The sequence below is a fragment of the Stomoxys calcitrans genome, chromosome 1 (genome assembly GCF_963082655.1).
Source record: "Stomoxys calcitrans chromosome 1, idStoCalc2.1, whole genome shotgun sequence".
NCBI lineage: Eukaryota > Metazoa > Arthropoda > Insecta > Diptera > Muscidae > Stomoxys > Stomoxys calcitrans.
In genome coordinates, this window is record NC_081552.1 from 78,012,532 (window position 1) to 78,036,771 (window position 24,240).

Consider the following 24,240-nt stretch of genomic DNA (forward strand, 5'->3'; position numbering starts at 1 on the left):
AACAACTGTGCTATGTTTGGCGCAAATCGGGACATAACCTGATATAGCTGCCATATAAACCGATCTGGGATCTTGACTTCTTGAGTCTATAGAGGGCGCAATTCTCATCCGATTTGGCAGTAATTTTGTAGAACGGCTTCTCTCATAACCCTTTACATACTACATACAAAAACTTCTACGATGTTCAGCATTTATTTATGGTCTGAATCGGACTATAACTTTATATAGTTCCAATAGCGTAACAGTCCTTAGTCAATATTCTTTGTTTGCCTAAAAAGATAAACCGCACATAGAACTCGACAAATATGATCCATGGTGGAGGATATATTCGATTCGGTGCGGCCGAACTTAGCACGCTCTTACTTGTTAGATATAGCTTAGATATAGACCAATATTTTGTTAGACACAATTGAACAATGACTTATACTTATTGGTATTTGGTCCAAATTGGAACATATTTCGATAAAGCTGCTATGGGGCGTAAGATATTAATTTTTCACAGGATTTTGACGAAAGTTGGTTTGGGGGTTATCCAAAGTTCGGCCCGGCCCAACTTAACGTCTTTTTACTTGTTTATGTTAAAACAATTGCTTTCGTTAGCAAGCTAATAAAAAACCAACCAAAACAAAAATCAGCTGTTATTCTGAAAAATTTTCACTGGAAGTTTTTCGTGTACATTTGCTTGCAAATTTTTTAATGAGAGTAAAATGTCTCTTTTACTGGAAAAGTACGCGAACAGACCTAATATGTGGCTTAAAAATAGGTATGTCGCCTTTATCACAGCCAACGGTATTTTATGTGTCTTTTTCGGCCAGGCACAAGTAACAACAGCTAAATTGCAATGTAAAATTGGTTATAGGTAGTAAGCTTTTCCTTGAAAAAATATGCTGCCGCATTAATTTTAATGATTAAATGACACCATATTTGCCTTTTGCCATTTTGCCTTAGTTATGTTCGTAAACTATTTGATAACTTGTTTGCCAATTTTGTCTTAAGGATAAGTTCAGCTTATGGGACAAATGTTCTGTCGTAGCCAATTAAAGTGAAAGTAAATTTAAAGAAGATTTAAACCACTACCAAAATCCTTCGACCAAGTAAAAATCTTTTTCGCTGAGTTATCTTGACAGTTCAAGAGTATGCATTTATAATGATTGTACAATTAGCTCATGAATATGAACATGTGGTGGGGTGGAAAGTGCATAATGCACACATTGAGCGATGTCTTCAGCCCTGAGCATTTTCGCTTCATTCTTCCAAATGTCATCAACCATTTCGGTGTCCGTTAGTCCAGGGCTAATACTCTAAAAATATCGAACTGAACTCATGAAAACACTACCGAATTATAAACCAGACAGACTTACGGTTACTTTTACTTTTGTACCCAAGCCTCGGAATTCTTGGCGATAGATCTCGGTAATGGCTGTCAAGGCATATTTTGTAGCGGGATATATGCTCCATATTTCCATATCGGGCAGGCATGGTATATTGTGGCCTAATGTGCTATTGATAATTATCACGTGTCCATCAAAGTTTCGCCGTTTCATTGACCTAAAGGCCCGCTGAGTGCAAGCCACCACTCCCATCACATTAACTTGCAGTGTATTTTGTATAATATTAAGATCCATAGCGGATAATGCACCCAATTTAAAAATACCCGCATTGTTGATTAAAATATCTATGCAACCCAAATTAGCTTCTATCCAATCGAAGGCGTCCGTAATTGATTGTAAATTGGACACATCACAATGAACAGCATAAAGGTTTGCTTGAAGATTCTCGGGCAAATCTTTTTTATACTCCTCAATGCGAAATTTGCGCCGAGCTAAACCGACAACAATCAATCCAGACACCAGCAGATCTTTTGCAATTGTTGCACCAATGCCTGAACTGGCACCAGTAATTACGGCAATGCGCTTCATCCAACGTTCCATTTTGCTGCTTTTACTTTTTTCCAAACACTGACTAATTAGATGTTGATTTGACAATAAAACCTTAAAACATTGCTTATCACACATGAAAAATACACAAATGTACGCGTATACCCAAAGAAATTAGTCTGCTGATCTCAGCAAACACTGTCTTCTGATACAAAATTAAATATTTTAAACTTTTAATGAGCCCATACAAAATTTTTGAACTCCTAAACCACAATACATTTTTACACTCAGAAAAATTAGTCTGCTGATATCAGCAAACACTGTCTGCTGAGATTAAATTTAAAATTTTAAAAGTTTTGACTGAATCCCTGCAACATTTTTGAACTTCTAAACAACAAATGGGGCATGCCTATATATTAAATAAAAATTTTGCCACTTAAAGGCGGTAATTTTTTGTTTAAAAGCACAAATATAATAGTAGTAGTTATTTTGTCTGCGGTTATTAAATTCGTTAAAAAATAAGCAAATTGGAATAAATTTTACGTTATATGCTTGTAAAATTTAAAGTTAAGGTTGTATATAATTTATTTTTTTTTATATTAATGACATTTTCGATCTTTTTTTAACTTTTTACCATTTGAAACTTTTTACGATTTGAAAACAGCTAAAAGAGCAAACAAGTGCTTGCTCTTTTAGCAAAAAATTACTGCTGTCCCATTTTCAGCAGACTTTCTGTTGTTATAGCAAACATATTTGCTGCTTTTACTTTTTTTTTTTAAAAGCATAAATATAATTGCAGAAGTTATCTTGTCTGCTGTTATTCAAATTCATCAAACTAGCAAATCATAGAAAAGCATATATGCTTGTAACATTAAAAGATAAAATGGAATATAAAAATTTTTGAAATATTCATGAAATTTTTGAGCATTTTACAGCTTTTCATCATTTGAAAACAGCAGAAAATGTTTGCTGTTTTAGCAAAAAAAATAATTAATGTCCCATTTTAGCAAATTTTCTGCTGTTACAGTAAACATGTTCGATGTTTTTGCTAACAAATTACTCTGAGTGTAAGTGGAAGTTGATAAAAATGTTTGATTATACACGAAATATTATCGAAGCTGGACATGCATGAACGAATTCATGTTTTAACTAGGGACGTGAGAACAGTAAATCAAAATAAAACAAGTAAACGCGTGCTTATCTCGGCCGGGCCGAATCTTATATACGCCCCACCCTGGATAGAAATTGTCAAATTCCTTTCCCGGTATCTCTTTTATAGGCAAACAAAGGATAATGGATAAGAATAGGTTATGGATCGATTCAGGTCGTACTTGGTTTTGATGATGGAGACCAAGTTATTGTGCAAAATTTCAGGGTAGCCCTATAGAGGCTCAAGAAGTAAAATAGCCATATCTGGTTTTCAACCGATTTGGACTATACGCGGTACTTATATTGGAGGTTATAGAAGAAGTTTGTTGGATGATGCAGACCAAGTTATTGTGCAAAATTTCAGGGTAGCCCTATAGGGGCTCAAGAAGTAAAATCGCCACATCTAGTTTTCAACCGATTCGAACCATACTCGGTACTTATATTGGAGGTTATAGAAGAAGCCATTGTGCAGAATTTAAACCAATTCGGATAAGAATTGGGATCTATAGAGGCTCAGGAAGTATGATCGGAAGATCGATTGATACGGGAGCGTTATCAGGTTTTGGATCGATTAGGACCATACATGGCACATCTGTTATATGTCATAGAAAACGTCAACGCACAAAATTTCAGCCAAATCGGATAATAATTGCACCCTCTAAAGGTCAAGGATTCAAATCGGGATATCGGTTTACATGGCAGCCAGGGACGTAGCCAGACTGGCTTCTTATTTCGCATTTAACGAAGGCATTTGTAGTTCGATTTTAACTTTTATACATGATTCGGATTCGTGAAATTTTAAACGACTGTGTTGCAAAACGTTTCCTCGTCTGATTATTCAGTTAAAAGTTATACAACTTGAAAGTCAACAAATGTAAAAAAGAGGATTTTTTGCATTTTTTAGTCAAAAAAGGATTTTCATTGATTGGTCTTAATTGCAAAAACTTGCTAAAATATCTTATTTTTATACCCTCCACCATAGGATGGGGGGTATACTAATTTCGTCATTCTGTTTGTAACTACTCGAAGTATTCGTCTGAGATCCCATAAAGTATATATATTCTTAATCGTCGCGACATTTTATGTCGATCTAGCCATGTCCGTCCGTCCGTCTGTCTGTCGAAAGCACGCTAACTTCTGAAGGAGTAAAGCTAGCCGCTTGAAATACTTCTTATTAGTGTAGGTCGGTTGGGATTGTAAATGGGCCATATCGGTCCATGTTTTGATATAGCTGCTATATAAACCGATCTTGGGTCTTGACTTCTTGAGCCTCTAGAGTGCGCACTTCTTATCCGATTAGAATGAAATTTTGCACAACGTATTTTTTTATGATATTCAACAACTGTGCCAAGTATGGTTGAAATCGGTTCATAACCTGATATAGCTGCCATATAAACCGATCTTGGGTCTTGACTTCTTGAGCCTCTAGAGGGCGCAATTCTTATCCGATTTGAATGAATTTTTGCACGAAGTATTTTGTTATGATATCCAACAACTGTGCCAAGTATGGTACAAATCGGTACATAACCTGATATAACTGTCATATAAACCGATCTTGGGTCTTGACTTCTTGAGCCTCTAGAGTGCGCAATTCTTATCCGATTTGAATGAATTTAGGCACGTAGTATTTTGTTATGATATCCAACAACTGTGCCAAGTATGGTACAAATCGGTTCATAACCTGATATAGCTGTCATATAAACATATGTGCGGATTTGACTTCTTGAGCTTCTAGAGGGCGCCATTCTTATCCGATTTGGCTGACATTTTGCATGACGTATTTTATTCTTACTTTCAATTACTGTGTCAAATAAGGTTCAAATGGGTTCATAACCTGATATAGCTATCATATAAACCGATCTTGGGTCTTGACTTCTTGAGCCTCTAGAGGTCGCAATTATTATCCGATTTGCCTGAAATTTTGTACGACGGATTCTCTCATGACCATCAACATACGTGTTTATTATGGTCTGAATCGGTCTATAGCCCGATACAGCTCCCATAGAAATCGATCTTGCTATTTTACTTCTTGAGCCCCCAAAGGGCGCAATTCTTATTCGAATTGGCTGACATTTTACACAGGTCTCCAACATATAATGTAATTGTGGTCCAAACCGGACCATATCTTGATATCGGTTCAATAGCAGAGCAAATCTTTTCTTATATCCTAGAAGAGAGGGAAAAGAACTCGACAACTGCGATCCATGGTGGAGGGTATATAAGATTCGGCCCGGCCGAACTTAGCACGCTCTTACTTGTTTGCTTATGAAGTGGACATATTGTAGATGCTTTTCTTCAACAGGCGCTATGTACCATGCAAAAAAATTACGTTTTTTTACATGGTGGAGGTTTGTCTGAATAACCTCAATCTTTGGGCCTCCAGTAAATGGGCATCTTGGGAGTAGGTGATGGTCTCATCATCGGTATTCTGTTCGTTAGGCTGCATCGAGTTTCCTGTCACTGCACTGCCTGATGTTTTAATATTAGCATCTTTATCTATCCTAGTCTTCCGGATCTTGAGAAAGTTGTTGATTGTTTCATCGTCGGGTCCCCGTTCGTTAGGCTGTGTTAAGTTTCTCGTCCCTGAACTGCCTGATGTTTAAGTATTAGTATCTTTGCTTATCCTACACGCAAAAAAATATTCGTTTCACATAAAGGAAATTTTGGACAAGTAAATTTCTTTTGTGAAAAACGTTGGACTTTGTTTATGGTGAAATTATATATTTGTTGCGCTAAATGTTTGCAAGAATTTTTAACAAATATAAAGTTTTTGTCCTGACAATGCCTTGATATATAGAACATGTTATTTGGGGTTTCAACTAGTTTTTCTTTATATATTTATAAAAAAATTTACGTCATGCTTATGTAAATAGATTGGTCATAAAATGACTCCAAGTTCAATTTAATGTTGTAACATAATTCAAACTGAGAGTATATTTGGATTTATTTTGATGTTATAATACACAATTATATTAAAAGCCTTTCTTCCGCACAACTCCATTATAGTTTTGTATTCTGATCTGCTGTATTCGATATGTTATATATAAAACAAAAAAATCTTAAGTTTGTTGATTTTGCACATTTAAGTACCTACTTTGGTATGGATATTTTTATACCCTCCACCAAAGGATGGGGGTATACTAATTTCGTCATATTTTTTATCGTCATGACATTTTAAGTCGATCCACCCATGTCCGTCCGTCCGTCTGTCGAAAGCACGCAAACTTTCGAAAGAGTAAAGCTATCCGTTTGAAACTTTGCACAAATACTTCTTATTAGTGTAGGTCGGTTGGGATTGTAAATGGGCCATATCGGTTCATGATTTGATATAGCTACCATATAAACCGATCTTGGATCTTGACTTCTTGAGCCACTAGAGAACGAAATTCTTATCCGATTTGGCTGAAACTTTGCATGAGGTCTTTTTATTATTTTTAACAACTGAGCCAGTTATGGTTGAAATCGATCCGTAACCTGATATAGCTGTCATATAAACCGATCCTGGGTCTTAACTTCTTGAGACTCTAGAGGAGGAGATTTCTATCTGATTTGGCTGAAATTTTGCATGAAGTGTTTTGTTATGACTTCCAACAACTATGCCAAATATGGTTCAAATCAGTCCATAACCAAATATAGCTGCCATATAAACATATCTGGAATCTTGACTTCTTGAGCCTCAAGAGGGCGTAATTATTATCAGAAATTTTGTACAACGGCTTCTTCCATGACCTCCAACATACGTGTCAAATATGGCCTGAATCGGTCTTTAGCCTGATACAGCTCCCATATAAAACGATCTCCCTATTTTACCTCTTGAGTCCCTAAAAGGCAAAATTTTTATTCGATTTGGCTGAAATTCTACAAATAGACTTCTCCTATGGTCTCCAACATTCAATTCAATAAGCATAGCAATTCTTTTATTTTATACTTTGTTTGTCTTAAAATAGATACCGGGAAAGAACTCGACAAATGCGATCCATGGTGGAGGGTATATACGATTTGGACCGGACGAACTTAGCAAGCTTTTATTTGTTTTATCTCGTAAATATAACCAAACAATGAATGTTCTTTAGAAATTCTTGTTGTGTTTTCTTGTACCTGGCAGCCATTTGTCTGTTGTTCTATTGATTTTGTTATTGGACATACTACCATTTTTTGTACCTATAGCAAAACTTGAGCTGCTCAACATACTGACAGCTCTGAGCTCAGTCAAAATGAAGGAAAAAAGTTGTTTGTGAAAAGTTGTACATAATAGTGATGGGCGAACAGTTGCGAGTCCATGGACTTGCTAGCGATAATTTTCTTATGTACGCACACCGTAATGTGCAATAGTGTGAGCATTTTTGACTATCACTGGCCTACAAGTTCAAATACTTGCCCTTTGTCCGTAGCAGGAGAGACACAATCCTCCTTTTATCGAAGGCGAAGCCGATAAGGGGTTTTCAATAAACCAAGTTAGCTACGTTCAATAATGTTACGTTTATGGCTAACGTTTCATACATTAAAGCGAAACGTTTCACATTTAGGTTAGGTTAGGTTAGATTTAAGTGGCAGTCTGCCATCAGACTCACTCAGACGTTTTCGTCAGCTGTAATACCACAGGAACAGAAGAAGGAAGATGCCTTCTAGTTCCTACCGTTGAACCATCCAGATCGCTTTATAAAGCCCAAAAACTTGCGAATGTTCACATCCGCTAAATCAGACAGGTTCTCAAAGAAATGAGAACCTAAAGTGGAACTCCTTTTGACTGCTAGTGCGGGACACACACACAGAAGGTGTTCTATAGTCTCTATTTCTTCGATGTCCTCAAATCTTCTGCAAAAGTCGTTGCTGGCAACCATCAGTCTGTCAGCATGTTTTGCGATTAGACAGTCACCTGTCATGACGGACACACTGACTGAGACGTCTGTTCTAGCCAATGACATCAAAGCAGTAGACCTCTTCAAGTCTAGATTAGGCCACATAGTTTTGCAATGCTCACAGCCCCCTCTTTGTGACCATCTATCATTCGTTGTCCTTTGGGCCAGGTCAGGAAATCTTAGCTTACATGTCGCTAGAGGCATACCCACAGATTCCAGTATCCCTGGAATGTGTAGGGTAGTTCCTAGTCTCGCAAGCTCATCCGCTTTACAATTCACTGGGATATCTCTGTGGCCCGGCACCCAGAACAGTTGAATTTTGAACTGTTCAGCTATCTCGTTGAGAGATCTGCGACAGTCAAGGGCTGTTTTTGTATTCAGAAATAAGTTCTCCAGGGATTTAATGGCTGTCTGAGAAGATATTTATGCCAATCTTAATGACATTATATCTTAGCTATTTCACTACTTTCTTAATTGCAAGGATCTCCGCTTGATTCAGACTGCAGTGGTCAGGTAACGTTTTCGGCATGACCAGTTCCAGATCTTTAGAGAACACCGTAAAGCACACCTGGTCGTTTGGTTTGGAACCATCCGTATAGAAGTATTGTATATGTAACTTCTGTTACCAGGGATATCGTAGTTCTAATCGGTTCTGTCAGGAATAGTGGTACATTACTTCTTACAAAAATGCGGCTCAAGTAGGGTGTAATCCACACTGCCTAGAACATCGGATATTGTATCAAGGATAACACAGTGTATGAGCCGCCACATGACCTTAACCTCACGGCAGTGGTCGCTGCAATTTGGGAAGCCACAATGTCCAGAGGCATAAGCATTAAATTCAGTGCATCAGATCGTGTCGTCCTCAGTGCGGTTGTGATACACAAAGAAGCCATCCTTTGGATACGGTTAAGTATTGAGCCGTAGGTGGACTTTCGAAGCGCCGTCCACCAGACCACAACACCATATAGCATTATTGACTGACAACTGCAATATATACATAATGCATGACACGTGGTCTAAGCCCCCAACTTTTGCCAATGGGTCTCTTGCAGGTATATAGGGCAGAATTGGCCTTTCTTGCCCTTACCAAAATTTTGGATTTGAAGTTCAGTTTCCTGTCCAGCAAAACACCCAGGTATTATGTGCTTTCTGTAAATGGAACATTCTCTCCTCCCAAGGAGACAGGTTCCACTGTCAGCAACTTGATGTCCTGCTGAAAAGAACTACTTCTGTCTTTCACGGATTTATACCCAGACCACTTTCGGCTATATTCCAAAGTAGAGGAGACAGCACACCTCCTTGTGGTGTTCCTCTGCTGACCCATCTAATTAGATCCACAGATGCCAATCCTGCCGTAGTGCATCTTTTAGTAAGTAAGTATTAATAAACTTTCTTACGATACAGTTGATGCCTAGAAATTATTGACGTCGATTTAACATTATTGAAAGCACCTTCAATATCAAGAAATGCTTTCATTGTATATTCCTTGACAGCTAAAGAAGCCTCTATATACCTGACTAGGTCGTGAAGGGCAGTTTCATTAGATTTGCCTTTACTATATGCATGCTGCTGCCGCGACAGGCGATCTCCAGGGATCTTTGTCCTAAGATATGTTTCTATCAACCTCTCAAGAGTCTTCAGCAAAAAAGACGGCAGACTAATGGACGAAAATCTTTCGCCTCCGTGTGGTAGGGTTTTCCTGCTTTCGGAATGAAAATTACCTTTGTGCCCATCCATGCCACAGGTATATTTGACCTTCTGATATAAGGAGAGTATATCTCCCTAAGTCAGGGAACCAGTCTATCAGACACAGCTTGTAATTCAACCGGTGATACATCATCAGGGTCTGGCGATTTAAAGGAGTCTAAACTTCTTATCGCCCAAAGGATTTTCGGCTTAGACACAATTTCCCTAATAATCTCCGATGAATGCATACCAGTGATAACCTCTTCTGACGCCACGTTGTCCGTTGGAAAATTTCCCGGGAAATGTGTTTCAACGAGTTCCTCACTAGACATTGTCCATACATTCTCTGGCTTCTGAATATATCCCACCATAATAGGTCTCGAGGCCAGAATCTTCCTTAAGGATCTATTACACGGCATGACGTTGTCCTATGACATCTCAAATTTAGCCCATGTTGAGTTGTACATGTCGTGTGATACAAACGAAATTAACATATGAAAATCACTATTCAAAATAGCACATGCAATTTTGCTCTATTCCTTCTGACAAAAACATAAAGAAATCAGTTGTTGTGGTTGTCAGTCGAATGAAAGCAAACTCAAATTAAATGGATTTCACAAATTTATGATTTTTATTAGCTTTCTCTCAACTTTTATAATTTTTACGCATAAAAGCTTTTGCTCCAATTTTTGGGTTATTTTTTTTGCTCCAATTTTTGAGTAATGTCCTAGGAAAATAGCATGAAGTTGTGATAGCAAAAATGATGAATCATATGTAAATTGACAATTTTGACAAACATTTTCAATTACATGTGAATACAAAAAGTGACATGTCATAAGACATCTACATGCCGTGTAATAGCGCTTTTAGTCCAGAGGCCTCAGATGTATCCTCCACAGAGCTGCAGAATTTTAACCAGGATTTGTTCTGAGCCTGTCTCAGCCCGCCCTTACATTTTCTTAGCTCAGCCTTATAGATGTCCCAATCGTGTGGTGCTTTTGCTCTGTTGAAGAGTTTTCTGCAGTCCTTCCTTAGACCAACCAGCTTTGGGGTCCACCATGGCGGTCGCTGTTTGCTCCTTGGCTTGGCACTAGGGCATGCTGACACAAGTGAGTCATTCAGGGTCTTCGTGATCCTCCGTAGTTTCCACTTCCTTTTCTGGTCTAGAAAGGATAGACGTGCAGAATTTATGCCGAAATTTATCCCAATTCGCCTTTCTTCTGTTTAGCCGAGGGACCACTACTGCAGTGTTGTCTCCAAGGCTGAAACTAATATAACGATGATCAGAGAAGCTGTTGTCATCCAGCACTTCCCGGTTGCATATTCTTCCACTTATATCTTTCGATACAAAGGTAATATCTAGTACCTCCTGCCTGTTCCTGGTAATAAAGGTCGGTTTATCCGCTTTTTTACAAATCGCCAGATTGCAACTAAAATATATTCGTCAAGCAGCTCACCCCCTTCGTTGACGTCCGAACTTCCCTATATCTGGTGATGTGCATTAGCATCACTTTCTACAATGAGGCTCTTCTTCCCTATAGAAGCGGCTTCAACCAGCGACTTAAGGTTTGAAGGTGGCATCTCTGAATCGTGTTCCATATATAGGGAAGCCAGCCAGTAATGAGACTTGTTTATTTCAAGGCTGGCTACTACTGAATCTTCAGTGCTTAGCGACGGAAGAAGAAAAACATTTCGACTACTCTTTGAAAGAATACAGGCTCTGTGTATCCCATTCCCCGTACCCTTGAAAACTTTAAATGCAGGAATTCTTTGTTCACGAACCATTCCTCCACACATCCATGGTTCCTGGATAAGAACCACGTCAAATCCCTCTGCCATCAGGAAGACCTTTAGTGCCGCCAAAGCGGCCTTACAATGGTGGCGATTTATCTGTAGAAACCGGATCATAGTCAGGATTCAGAACTTCCACCACTGTTGTGTCAGCCTTGTCTTCTGATTCCACCAGGAGTTCATCCTCACAAGATTCGTTAGAACTTGTCATGATGGGATTCCGTACGCATCCAAGGGCAGGTGGGAAAGCTGTGGAACCACTCTTCCTCAGGACACTGGATACTTGCGGTGTGGGTGATTTCTCCTTAGATGCTTAACTAACTGCTGCTGTCGAAGTACTTTTTGAGTTCCGTGCTTCCCCGCTGGCTCACACCTTGAGCCCAGTCCAACTGGATGACCCACCCACACAGAGCTTGTCGGGTCCCGTTTCGATGCCATCCCCTCCTGTCTCGATTGTGGTAGGGGGATTTTCAGTCCCCGCAATCCGCCAGACTTTAGTGATATGGTAGATAATTCCTCAGGCAAGTGTTCAGCAACAACTGCTGTGTCTTCTCCTGATTCCTCAACCCCACCGCTTTTATAGACCTTCAGTTTCAAATTGTTGAATCCGTAGGATACAACCCCTTCAGACTTGTTGAGGTCTGCCGGAGTTTAGTACGAATAGTGCATGTCTCCGGTGACTATCAGCCTCATCCAATCTACCAATCTTCCAGTCGGTGGTTGAAAGACTTGGATTATATTCCCTTATTCTTCCAAGTATCGATTAAGGATCTAAGGGAATCCTTGGTATCCAAGCATGCGCCATTGGTCGAGAAGGAATATCTTCCTTCTTGACTAAATTTAGTGCTGCATCTGGCCAGATCTCACCAATCTTTTTTAGCGCACAACGATACATTTCAATTGAGCGATAATCCCCGAAGGCAATTAGTCTGTATCGGCCCGATACCAGCCTGCATCGTCACAAACTGGAGGAGACCCAGGAAATTCCGCAAGGATATCGGAGTATACTGATGACAGTCCATTGACTATCTCACTCCAATTATTCCTAGGTATGCAGCCCTGTTCTTCTCCCTTGTCGACAACTGCCATCACCAAACTGTCCCTAGCGACATTAGTAATGGTTCTTGGACCCATCTTACTGTTGTTCGCCCTAGCTATTTTAGGCACAGGATGCCCTCTAGATGACCGCAGCCCTTTGGCAAACTGCGATGCAGTTTCCGAATCAAGACGTGTAGTCTTTGGGATAGACTGTGCAGCGGATTCCCGATCCCAATTTAGGGAGACTCTCTCCCTACTAGTGAGAGAGACTCCCAAGCCTCTCAATAAACCTGAGAGCGATGCGTTTTCTATTATTCCAACCTCTTAAAGAGCGTGTTGGTTTGCCGGGGAAGGCCTAGGCAAATTATAGGATTGCGAAGAAAGAATAGGTTCGGCCTTGTTCTTAAGACTCGAACCAGGTGTCTTCGTCAAAAGCCCCTGCTGACCAGTCGTCTGTCGGCTAGTGGAGCCTGGAGCAGCCCCTCCACCAGTCTAGGTTTCAGTAGCAGGCAACAAGCTACGGCCTGATACCACCATTACAGCTGTTGGGTCTTTGGAGTCCATTCTAAGACTACTCCCGGACTCTGTTTCCGCTGCACTGGAAACAGACGCAGATCATCAACCGCCTAATGGATACCACTTTCGCAGCTATCCTTGAGTGACTATAATTTTTCTTCCAATAACAATGACCTATTACGAGTTACAGGAAAATTCTTGCGGAGTGAAATAACAAAACGTCCGCTCCACTCAACGGTTCAAACAAGAATGACGTTACAACAAAAGAAAAAAACTTTGTAACAAAAGTGTTTTGTTTATCATAAAAATGCCCGTGAGAGTCGGTTATTTTCTCGTCGTCGGCCACCTGTTCGTGATGCGGTACTGTGTGTCTTGCCACTGCATTGCCGAATGGTTCAAAATGAGGATATTTGTCCATTTTTAGGCTTTGGTCCCGTAGTACGTCATGTCTTCAGATTTAGCCAATCTTTGTTTTGCTTGTTTAAGACTTCCATCATGCGTTCCGTTGCGAATTTGCCGCCCTCACTCTTGATGAAGACCGTCGCCTTTGTGAGCTGGGGGATGTCTATCATTCTCACAAGGGAGAGTGTGTATACTTCCAACTTTTTGAAGGTGTCAATACATTCCGCTGACGTAAAGCGTAGTGTTAAGATGTACCCTCTATACTCGCAGCTCATAATTCGTATGGATTGTCACCTTCAGACTTCAACACATGTTCGAAAACCCTTTCGTTTACTAGATGCTCCTTTTAGGACCGTACTGGATTCACAACCGATATTGATGACTGCTTACGACATCTTACCTCTGTTGTGCTTCTTCGCTACTCTGGCGTAAGAGAGTGGCTCCTTACCTTTCTCAGCGATCATCTCTCCTTTTCGTGATGGCGGTGGCATCCTTTTTGAAGTCATAGTCCTCCGAATGTTTCAGGAGCCATGTGCTCTTATTTCGTTCCTGTTCCGACTTTGTCTCCCTCCACAGGACACTGTCTGGAATTTCCATTGCGAGAGGGTTAGCTTGGTGTTGCCAGAGTACTTGAAAGCGAGGAGTTTTTTTTTTCTTCTTCAGCTTCTTAGCAGTGTTATGCTCTTCGGGAGATCTGATTCTCTTCTTAACTTCCGTAGAAGAGCCTGGAATGTCAGTTCTAATCCTACCCGAATCCTGCACTTTTGCCTGTTTCTGTTGCCGGTGCATACTCCTCTGTCCCTTTCATCGTGCCCCGGATTACTTTCTCGGTATTCTTGTGAGCTTAGCAAAGCGCTATCCTCATCTCTCGATTCCGCTGCGTTTCACTACACTGTCGCTGCCTGAATCGTAAACATCACCTATACTTAAAGGCTGGGGCGAATTGCGCATCCCTCTGGTTTATCAGTCTCTTCCTCATTTGTTAGTCAGACGACTGGTTGTGCGCTTGAAGCATTACCCTCGATTACAGGTGCCAAGGCACCCACACCGACAAGAGGGGTGGATACCATGTCACGGTCTGATGCCACCACCGCATACTGGTTCCAGTTGTATGGGAAGGAGCGACAAAAATAGTTAAAATAGTGTTGTCGGCTTTAAATTTATAGGTAAGGGTTATTAGTACAGAGGTAAGAGATATTAAAATATGGGTATGATCGCACATGTTTTGCCTGCATTATAGTAAATATATATGTATGTTTCAATGTGGCTAAAGCTAAAATTTTGAAATTATTTATGAAGAATGGAAGGATTAAATGGGCCAGAAAAGTCTGTATTTGTATCAAAAATATACGAAAAGCATCATTTTCCGTACAACTGCTCGAAAAGTACCTAAAAGTGATAAAAAGTACTATTAGGACCTAAATATAAATATTGCTACTAAATTTAATATCATTCCTAATTAAAAACAGAATGAAAGTAAGTAAATTTTGAATGAAGCTGGGTAACATAAAATATTGTGCAAAAACACAATTTCAACCCTGATTCCTTTGAAGGTAACAGTATTTAACTGTTTTGAATGAGTTTCATATATGTCAAAGGATGCATGGCTGACTAATTGACTATCATCCCCCAGGACAAAAAGGTTTAGTATCTTAAAATCGGATTTAAGATTCATAGGATGAAAAAGGGGTTTGAAAATTAGTGCATTTTGTCACAAAACAAGTACAAAATAGTAAAACATAGTTTAACTTGGCTAACAACGAACCAAAAAAGTTACAATTAAGAAACTAGGAGCAAGAATATATATAAAACGAAATGAATATAGCAAAATTACTTCATGAAACAACAACAGTTAATAACATTTTCTGCTATATAAAGAGCAAACGACTACAGCCACATACAACACTTTCTTTATCTAGAGGCCTGAGGCTTTCAGGCTGTGCTAGTTGTTAAAACTTTATGGATATTTTGTCAAAATATATAAATAATTTTTAATTTGGCGTTATTATTAAATTTTAAGTATCCATGTAACACCAGATCCGAGAGCAGAATATCAATTCGGATAACTACCTTGTTGCAGTAATTGTTCGTAACCATCTTAGTGTGGCGAAAAAAGTATGATCTTAGACTGCACGGAAGCTGGCCATTAAAAAGCTTCAAACAAAACAAATTGCAACGGCATACTCCACAAAATCCGTACTTGGGTACAGGAACCCATGGAGCGACCAAGACTGTCAAAATGCTACAGAAGCCAAGAATGCGGCATACGGAGCGACCCTACAATCAGTAGCAACGCGTCAGATGAAGGAGAGGTATCGGGAGAAAAGAAGAGAGGAGAATCTCCTATTCCGCAGAAAGAAAAAGGAAATGGAAAGACGTGAGTGTAAGAAAATTGAGTTGAACAGGAGTCAGAATGAAGTGCGGAAATTCTACCAAAGAATTAAATATAAATCCGACGGCTTTGGTACAAGAACATCCTCCTGCAGAGACAAAGAAGCAAATCTGCTAACTGACATTGAACATTTTATCCAACTGGTAGTGGCTGACGATGGCGGCGAAGAGGATACCTCAGAACTAATCCTTGATGATGGCATAGAATGTTTAACTCCTATTCAGAATGAGATCAAGTAGCTGTGACAACAAGGCAGCAGAATCCATCGGATTATTTGCTGAACTATTTAAGACCGGAGGCGACATGCAGATAAGACATATGCCTCAGCTTGTCTGCGCGATCTGGCTGGAAGAATGAATACCCGATGATTGGAACCTCAGCATACTAGGATATGAAGGAATGTGCCAATTAGAGAGCAATAAATCTTCTCCCCATGCTATACAAGATACTCTTGTACGTACTGTGTGAAAGATTAAAACCTTAAGTCAATGAGATAATGGGACATATGTTCTGTCATAGCCAATTAAAGTAAAGTTAAGTAATATAACACCATATTCACACATAATATCATGAAAAAAAGCCTTTCCATTGCCCTACAACTACCATTTAAAAAAAATCATGAAAGGATTTAAAATATTTTGTAATAGGTACCTATTCCGAGATACGGAAATTTTTCGAGGAGCTAAATGAAAACTCTTCCGCTCCACTCAACGGTTACTTTATTAGTGAGTGTAAGTATTGGTCTATTCGTGCTCCTGTAGAGGCAGTTGACTGTCCTCGTATTCAGGCCCCTTTTCGTGCCCGTCTACATAGTGCTAAACATCTGTGAGCCGTCTCGGTAGGCTCCCCAAATGTGATACTTCCAATAGTGCTGTCCGATTCAAGTTTAACTCAATGCTTTTTGTTCTTTTTTTAAAGCACTGCTCAAAGCTTCTTGAAATTCTTAAACACGGAAATAAAAACAACTACACTTTTAAAGTTGAAATGTTTTTTTTCGGAAACAATTTATGCTCTAATAGTACAATTTGTTTGATATTTTAGCGCCATTTATTATTTGAGCAGCATACTTTTTTAGTTCAAAATAGCAGGGTGAAAAGTAAGCCTAACCAACAGTCAAATGTGCGCTACACCAGTCATGTCTGGATTCCCATTGTCAGCAGATAAAAACTGTTGTTTTAGCGAACTTTTATGCTATTTTGTATAACAAATTATTTGGCTGTACTTGTATTTTTTAGACCATTCGGTGGACAGCATTTGTCAACGCATTCTCGTAACCCACTAAACTTTTGCTGAAGATCTAACATATCGCAAATGCCTTTAAAGTTGTCAAAGCTGAAACACCATATATATCTTTGAGTTTATACATCGCGATTAGCAAGTATTGTTTGAACTCAATTAGGTTAGGTTAGGCTCTATTTTAGGAACTCTGCCCGGCTTAGTGCCTGAACCATCGCCGAACCATTGAACTATTTTCGGAGTCCTTTTGGGCTATCGTTCTGTGAGCATATGTGGCTCCTCCAATAGCAACCATTTCAGTATCTGTAAGTCCAGGGCTAATACTCTAAAAAAAGAAAAATCGTTATCAAAATGTTAGAAACGGCAATGAACTAGACTAAACTTACAGTAATTTTTATTTTTGTACCCAAACCTTTAAATTCTTGGCGATACATTTCAGTAATAGCGGTCAAGGCATATTTAGTGCAAGGATATATGTTTAAATTCTCTATGCCTGGCACAGCGGGTACATTATGGCCCAATGTACTATTGATAATAATCACGTGCCCATCTACGTTTCGTTGTTTCATCGATTTGAAGGCATGCTGAGTACAAGCCACCACTCCCAATATATTAACTTGAAGTGAATTTTGTACAACACTAAGATCCACATTGTTGACCAAAATACCAATGCCTCCCAAATTGGCTTCAATCCAATCGAAGGCGTCCGTAACTGAGTTTAGAATGGAAAGATCACATTGTACTGCATGAAGATTGAGTTGTAAATTATCTGGCAATTCATTTTTATATTCTTCAATGAGAAATTTGCGTCGAGCTAAGGCGACAACAATTAAACCGGTCGATAGAAGATCTTTGGCAATAGATGCACCTATGCCCGCGCTGGCTCTAGTAACCACAGCAATCCGCTTATTCCAACGTTCCATCATGTCAATTGTACTTGTCCCCGAGTACTGATGAGTAGAATACTGATTTAAACATTAAATGCCACCTTACAGATTAGCCACATACTATATTTATCTGCTGCATTACCATGTTCGTTAATGTTCATAAAGTGTTTTGTTGATAATTGAATCGTTTTTATTGCTCTTGGTACAAACACCTTTGCGGAGTTCGGGTTGTGTAGAGTACTAAGAGCATGCATATTTGTACATTAAGAGAACATATTGTTCTTTAAAAATAATAGAGCAGATAGTAATATCTCTAATTTTTTTGCGAAAGCAAGAAATTTTGACGAAAAAACATTAAATGACATATTAATTGCAGAATTGCAAGTTAGTAAAGTAGAATAATGCATCTTAAGCACATTACAATGAAATCGTATATTCGTCAATTGACCCATGTTCTGTACTTACCTAAGTGATCGACGAATAAATTCTAGAAGTACGAGTTAGTAAAGTAGAATAATACATTTTAAGCATATTACAAAGAAATCGTGGCTAGCGATCGATGCGTTCCAATGCTATTGATGTCTCTCTGATACAACGCAGTCCATGGTTGATGACACGATATAGTAAGGTGACTAAAGCGTATGAAATATTATCTGCTATGTTGCAGAGGGCAGGGCCGTATCCCGTGCGGCACCTTTAAGTGAATTTTAGGATTTGTGTTTTGCTAAACACTTCCTGCTCAAGGATTACAGACAACTAAGTTCCTCATATTTGTCTGAAGAGACTATTGCACAAGTAAGATACATATTTGATCCATTACTCATTACAACAGCCAAACATCATATCGGTCTCCCATCTTTGATATTCGTCTTCGGTGTTTGTCATATTAAAAAGGCCCTAAAAAGTTGGCCAGATAACCCTTTTGGGGTTTTGCTCTACTGACCTAGAACCATCGCCCTAAATTGGAATCTCCTACCCCCAGACCATGACTGGGAAGCCACCTTCATGACGTGGAGACCACCGTAGCGCACAGGTCGGCTTATGGCGCTGAACGCCCGGGTTCGAATCCTGTAAAACTATCAGAAACAATTTTCAGCGGTGGTTATCCCACATAACGCTGACGACATTTGTGAGGTATTATGTCATGTAAAAACTTCTTCCTAAAGAGGTGTCGCACTGCGTAACGCCGTTCGGACTCGTCTAGAAAAAGAAGGCCCCTTATCATTGAGCTGAAACTAGAGCTGACAAAATATCGATGGCACTATCGATATTTATCTTTTTTTTATCAATCGATGATCAGGATTGATTTTTTCCGATAGATACTATCGAAAAGTTTTTGCAAAATTAAACAAAAATAAGCGATCCGACACTGTATCCTTTAAGATCTTTGCGTCTATAGATTCATGACTTCCAACTGAATTTATTAATCTTGGTTTTATTTGGTCTGTGCATTGATATTGCTTCTATATAGATCAATCTCCAGATTTTAACTTCTCATTATCGTTTGAAATAAAGGTGGTAGGAAATTAGCGATAGTATCCACACTATCGATATTTATTATTAAAAATATCGAAAATATCGAATGTTGCGATTATCGATAGTTTGCCAGCTCTAGCTGAAACTTTAATCAGACTGAATTTTCAAGGGCTGATTTGCAACTTGCAGACCATGACTCCTAATTTGTTCCAAAGTGTTATTGGTAATGCTTTTACTAAAGGTCGGTCGATTGCAAGTGCCCATCACGATGGGTGGCCTTTGGGGGATAGGTGACTATTTTGGCGGCCTTCTTGGACACTCGTAGAAGGATATTTAAAAACGTGACGTTGGAGCACATACAATCAATCAAATAAATTTACGTATGCATCGTTAATTCAACAAAAAACTACCTAAAAATGCTCATGATGTCAAATTTCTTAATATAATTGTTTCTACTTTTCTGAATCATATATTCATCCAGGCAGATCAGATATCATTTTAACTAGCGTCCTAATATATTGTAAATGAAAAAGAAAAAAAAGCTATAATAATAAATAACAAGTAAAAGCGTGCTAAGTTCGGCCGGGCCGAATCTTATATACCCTCCACCATGGATCGCATTTGTCGAGTTGTTTTCCCGGCATCTCTTCTTAGGCTAAAAAGGATATAAGTAAAGAGTTTCTCTGCTATTAAAACGATATCAAGATATGGTCCGGTTCGGACCACAATTAAATTATATGTTGGAGACCTGTGTAAAATTTCAGCCAATTCGTATAAGAATTGCGCCCATTGGGGCTCACGAAGTAAAATAGAGAGAACGATTTATATGGGATCTGTATCGGGCTATAGACCAATTCAGAACATAATAAACACGTTTGTTGATGGTCATGAGGATCCGTCGTACAAAATTTCAGGCATATCGGATAATAATTGCGACCTCTAGGGGTCAAAAAGTCAAGATCCCAGATCGGTTTATATGGCAGCTATATCAGGTTATGAACCGATTTGAACCTTATTTGATACAGTTGTTGAAAGTAAAAATAAAATACGTCATGCAAAATTTCAGCCAAATCGGATAGGAATTGTGCCCTCTAGAGGGTCAAGAAGTCAAATCCCCAGACCTGTTTATAAGACAGCTATATCAGGTTATGGACCGATTTCAACCATACTTGTCACAGTTGTTGGATATCATGACGAAATACTTCGTGCAAAAATTCATTCAAATCGGATAAGAATTGTGCCCTCTAGAGGCTCAAGAAGTCAAGACCCAAGATCGGTTATATGGCAGCTATATCAGGTTATGAACCGATTTAAACCATACTTGGCACAGTTGTTGGGTATAATAACAAAACATGTCGTGCGAAATTCCATCCCAATCGGATAAGAATTGCGCCCTCTAGAGGCTCAAGAAATCAAGACCCCAGATCGGTTTATATGGCAGCTATATCAGGTTATGCACCGATTTGAACCATACTTGGCACAATTGTTGGATATTATAACAAAACACGTCGTGCAAAATTTCATTCTGATCGGATAAGAATTGCGCACTCTAGAGGCTCAAGAAGTCAAGACCCAAGATCGGTTTATATGGCAGCTATATCAGGTTATGAACCGATTTGAACCATACTTGGCACAGTTGTTGTGTATCATAAGAAAACACGTCGTGCAAAATTTCATTCCAATGGGATAAGAATTGCGCACTCTAGAGGCTCAAGAAGTCAAGACCCTAGATCGGTTTATATGGCAGCTATATCAAAACATGGACCGATATGGCCCATTTACAATACCAACCGACCTACACTAATAAGAAGTATTAGTGCAAAATTTCAAGCGGCTAGCTTTACTCCTTCGGAAGTTAGCGTGCTTTCGACAGACAGACGGACGGACGGACGGACATGGCTAGATCGACATAAAATGTCGCGACGATCAAGAATATATATACTTTATGGGGTCTCAGACGAATATTTCGAGTAGTTACAAACAGAATGACGAAATTAGTATACCCCCCATCTTATGGTGGAGGGTATAAAAAAGTTTGCGTGTGCAACTCACATCTCTATATGTTTTCGCTATTTTGCGGAAATTTCTTTTTTAATACAAAAATTATTTATTGTAATATACTAGCCAAACCGGGTCCTCTTCGCTGCGCCTTTTTTAACTCTCTAATATCTTTTTAGGATAGGGACACTTCGCCCTGAATGCGGGTATCGAATTCGTGCCGCTGTAGCCTATGACGCTGAGCGCGTTCGAATTCTGACGAGAACATTGGACAAAGCGGTGTTTATCCCCTCTTAATGTTGGCGACATTAACGAGGCAAAATGCCATGCATGGTCATTTAAAAAATTTTCCCCAAAGAGGTGTCGCACTGCGGGACGCCTTTCCCTTATCATTGAGTTTAAACTTGAATCGGAAAGCACTCATTGATGTGTGAGAATTTGCCTATTCTCAGTTTCTGGTGGCAATGTTCCAAATCCCTTTAATTTGAGTCCCATATTGCCATAGCCTGTAAATATGAACCGTTTAGAGGGTGTTTTGGGGCTGGAGCGACCACCGGCACTTTGCACTGAAAATAGATATTGAATTCGTACTTTATTCCCGACGGAAATGAAGTTCAGTTTGGGGGGTGATTTAGGGCGTAACCCAAAACATTCGTTATCTACTCCCGCATACTTTTCATTCAATACCCATATTGTCCTTATCGGTCCACTTTTGATTTTGGGTGGTGTTTTTGAGGTAACGGTGGAGGGTCTGCCCCTTACCTTATTATTTGTAATCTACTCCCGAATACCTTTCATTTGAGTCCCATATTGTCGTGATCGTCGAATAAACCTATTTGAAGGGGTTTTGGGGCTGGGACGGCCCCCCAGGTACTTGGACCGAACTTTTATTATGAAATTCGTGCTCTACTCTTGAATACCTTTCATTTAAATCCCATATTGTCCCGATCAGTCTTCTTTTATTTTTGGGTAGTACTTTAGGGGTAGGGGGGGTCCGCCCCCTCCCGATATCAAAAAAATATATAGCCTATGTTTCATTCCAAACCAACCTACACAATCTGTGAGAAGTTCAAGGTAATCGGGTAAACTGTTTTTGAGTCTATACGGAACAAACAAGCAACCCGACAAACAATCAAACAAACAAACATAAATTGAATTTTTATTTATATAAGACTAGCTGGACCTACTTTCACTCCCTTATTTTATCTTATATTGCTATGATCGGTAAGTATATTCGGAATGCGGGTTGTTTTTGAGAGTGAGGCGGATCCCCACATATCAAATTCGTGCTCTGGTCTCAAATACCTTTAATTTGAGTCCCATATTGTCAATATATGTTTATATTCAATTTGTCTGGTGACTTTGTAGGTGGGGCGGCCCCCTAGATATCCCACCCATCTCCGAGATCTGGCATTTTTGGAAAAAGGGTAAGCGCCTCCTTTCTTTAATTTGAGCCCCAATTGCCATTGGTTTAGGGGGAGTTTATGGGTTGGCACGACCCCCAAACATTTGGCCTCAAACTTGGATATCAAATTCGTTTTCTACTATCAAATACCTATGTCAAGCAATTTGAAGGAGGCTATCAAGATACTGAGGGCTAGGGGGTCTCGTTCAGATTCATACTAATTAATTTTTTTCTATTGGTTATCTACATTCAAAATCATATTTCAAAGCGACCAGGTCCTCCTGTGTTCATCCCAATTTGAGGGTAAAAAGTGTACTCTACAACCAAAGACCTTTTCTTTCTGTCCTCTTCTATCCCGATCGGCCTTCATATATTATTTCATATTATTCATATATTATGTTAAGAACATAAAAACAAAATTTATGCCGTCAATTGAAATAAACATATTAATAAATGCGTCAATATAGGTCAATGAACAAATCAAGTCATTGACCATTTTCGCCAACTCAGCAGTTATGCAAATGCATTTGCATAGCACATACGTAGAGTCAATCAACTCAATTTAAATCTGCATGCGTCTGCACAACTGCATTTAGTTCTTGAGTTTGCTTTAACTTGTTTTGATATAACTTTCGTATTAATAAGCATTTGTCTTTAAGCCCATTGTTAACTGTAAGAGTATTTGGCAATCTATTAAAACAACCCCATGTGTAATTGCTTGCCCATTTTTCTACTAGTTACAAGTGCTAGGAGAAAAGATTCAGAAATTCAAGAAAGGAAATAGTGATAGTTTTGACGCATCGTTTAAACTAACAACCACTACCCCCTCTTGAATTGACATTTTGAAGGCTGATGAATCGATTGTAGGCTAAACATTGCGACTGACCCAATACCAGAGGGTTTTCGCGAAATGGAAGGCTGACGATGAATCGGTTGTCTACGCTAGTCTGCACATGATGCACGAAATGAGATTCACATTGATCTTCTGCTGGAGATAATACCTTTCATTAGATCCGACCTCATCCATTTTCCAAAGTTGTTCCATCGCAGTTTCTAGTGATGTTTCACTATCAAATATTGCACACGTTGGTGCTATTGACTGACTGGCAATGTTGTGTTGTCGGATTTGTCCACCGACGATCCAGCCAAGTGAAGTGTTGGAAGATCATCAGCAAGTCTTATAATATATCAAAACAAGTAAAAGCAAACTCAAGAACTAAATGCAGTTGTGCAGACGCATGCATGCATTTAAATTGAGTTGATTGACTCTACGTACATATGTGCTATGCAAATGCATTTGCATAACTGCTGAGTTGCCGAAAATGGTCAATGACTCGATTTGTTCGTTGACCTATGTATATTGACGCATTTATTAATATGTTTATTTAAATTTGCGTTCAACAAATGTATGTCAATTACAGGAGATATATATAACATTTATTAGAATTTTAAGTTCTTAGTTAACACTTTAGTTGAAGAAATTTTAATTTCTTTCTAAAAAATTAAAGCTTTTACTTGATATGAT

General features: G+C 39.1%; 2 protein-coding genes across 2 annotated transcripts; both read right to left on the reverse strand.

Moving 5' to 3' along the window:
* Positions 1-1,111: 1,111 nt before the first annotated feature.
* On the reverse strand, positions 1,112-2,115 carry LOC106093666 (farnesol dehydrogenase). Its single transcript, XM_013260780.2, has 2 exons — positions 1,362-2,115; positions 1,112-1,301 (listed from the first exon to the last, which is right to left on the reverse strand). Exons 1-2 carry the CDS (start codon positions 2,013-2,015, stop codon positions 1,143-1,145), a joined length of 813 nt encoding a protein of 270 aa, XP_013116234.1. The 5' UTR covers positions 2,016-2,115; the 3' UTR covers positions 1,112-1,142.
* An 857-nt stretch (positions 2,116-2,972) lies between these two features.
* Positions 2,973-17,872, reverse strand: LOC106093665 (farnesol dehydrogenase-like). Its single transcript, XM_059365607.1, has 3 exons — positions 17,336-17,872; positions 17,173-17,274; positions 2,973-3,026 (listed from the first exon to the last, which is right to left on the reverse strand). Exons 1-3 carry the CDS (start codon positions 17,870-17,872, stop codon positions 2,973-2,975), a joined length of 693 nt encoding a protein of 230 aa, XP_059221590.1.
* Between the last annotated feature and the right edge of the window lie 6,368 nt (positions 17,873-24,240).

Bases quoted from the DNA above. Each gene is read 5' to 3' on its own strand.
- LOC106093665 (XM_059365607.1), bottom strand. From the start codon at position 17,872: ATGGAACGTTGGAATAAGCGGATTGCTGTGGTTACTAGAGCCAGCGCG. The intron at 17,275-17,335 runs GTAAGTTTAGTC...TTCTTTTTTTAG, and splicing joins GTACAAAAATAAAAATTACT to AGTATTAGCCCTGGACTTAC. The intron at 3,027-17,172 runs GTTCGGCGATGG...TCACGTCCCTAG, and splicing joins ACTCCGAAAATAGTTCAATG to TTAAAACATGAATTCGTTCA.
- LOC106093666 (XM_013260780.2), bottom strand. From the start codon at position 2,015: ATGTGTGATAAGCAATGTTTTAAGGTTTTATTGTCAAATCAACATCTA. The intron at 1,302-1,361 runs GTAAGTCTGTCT...CGATATTTTTAG, and splicing joins GTACAAAAGTAAAAGTAACC to AGTATTAGCCCTGGACTAAC.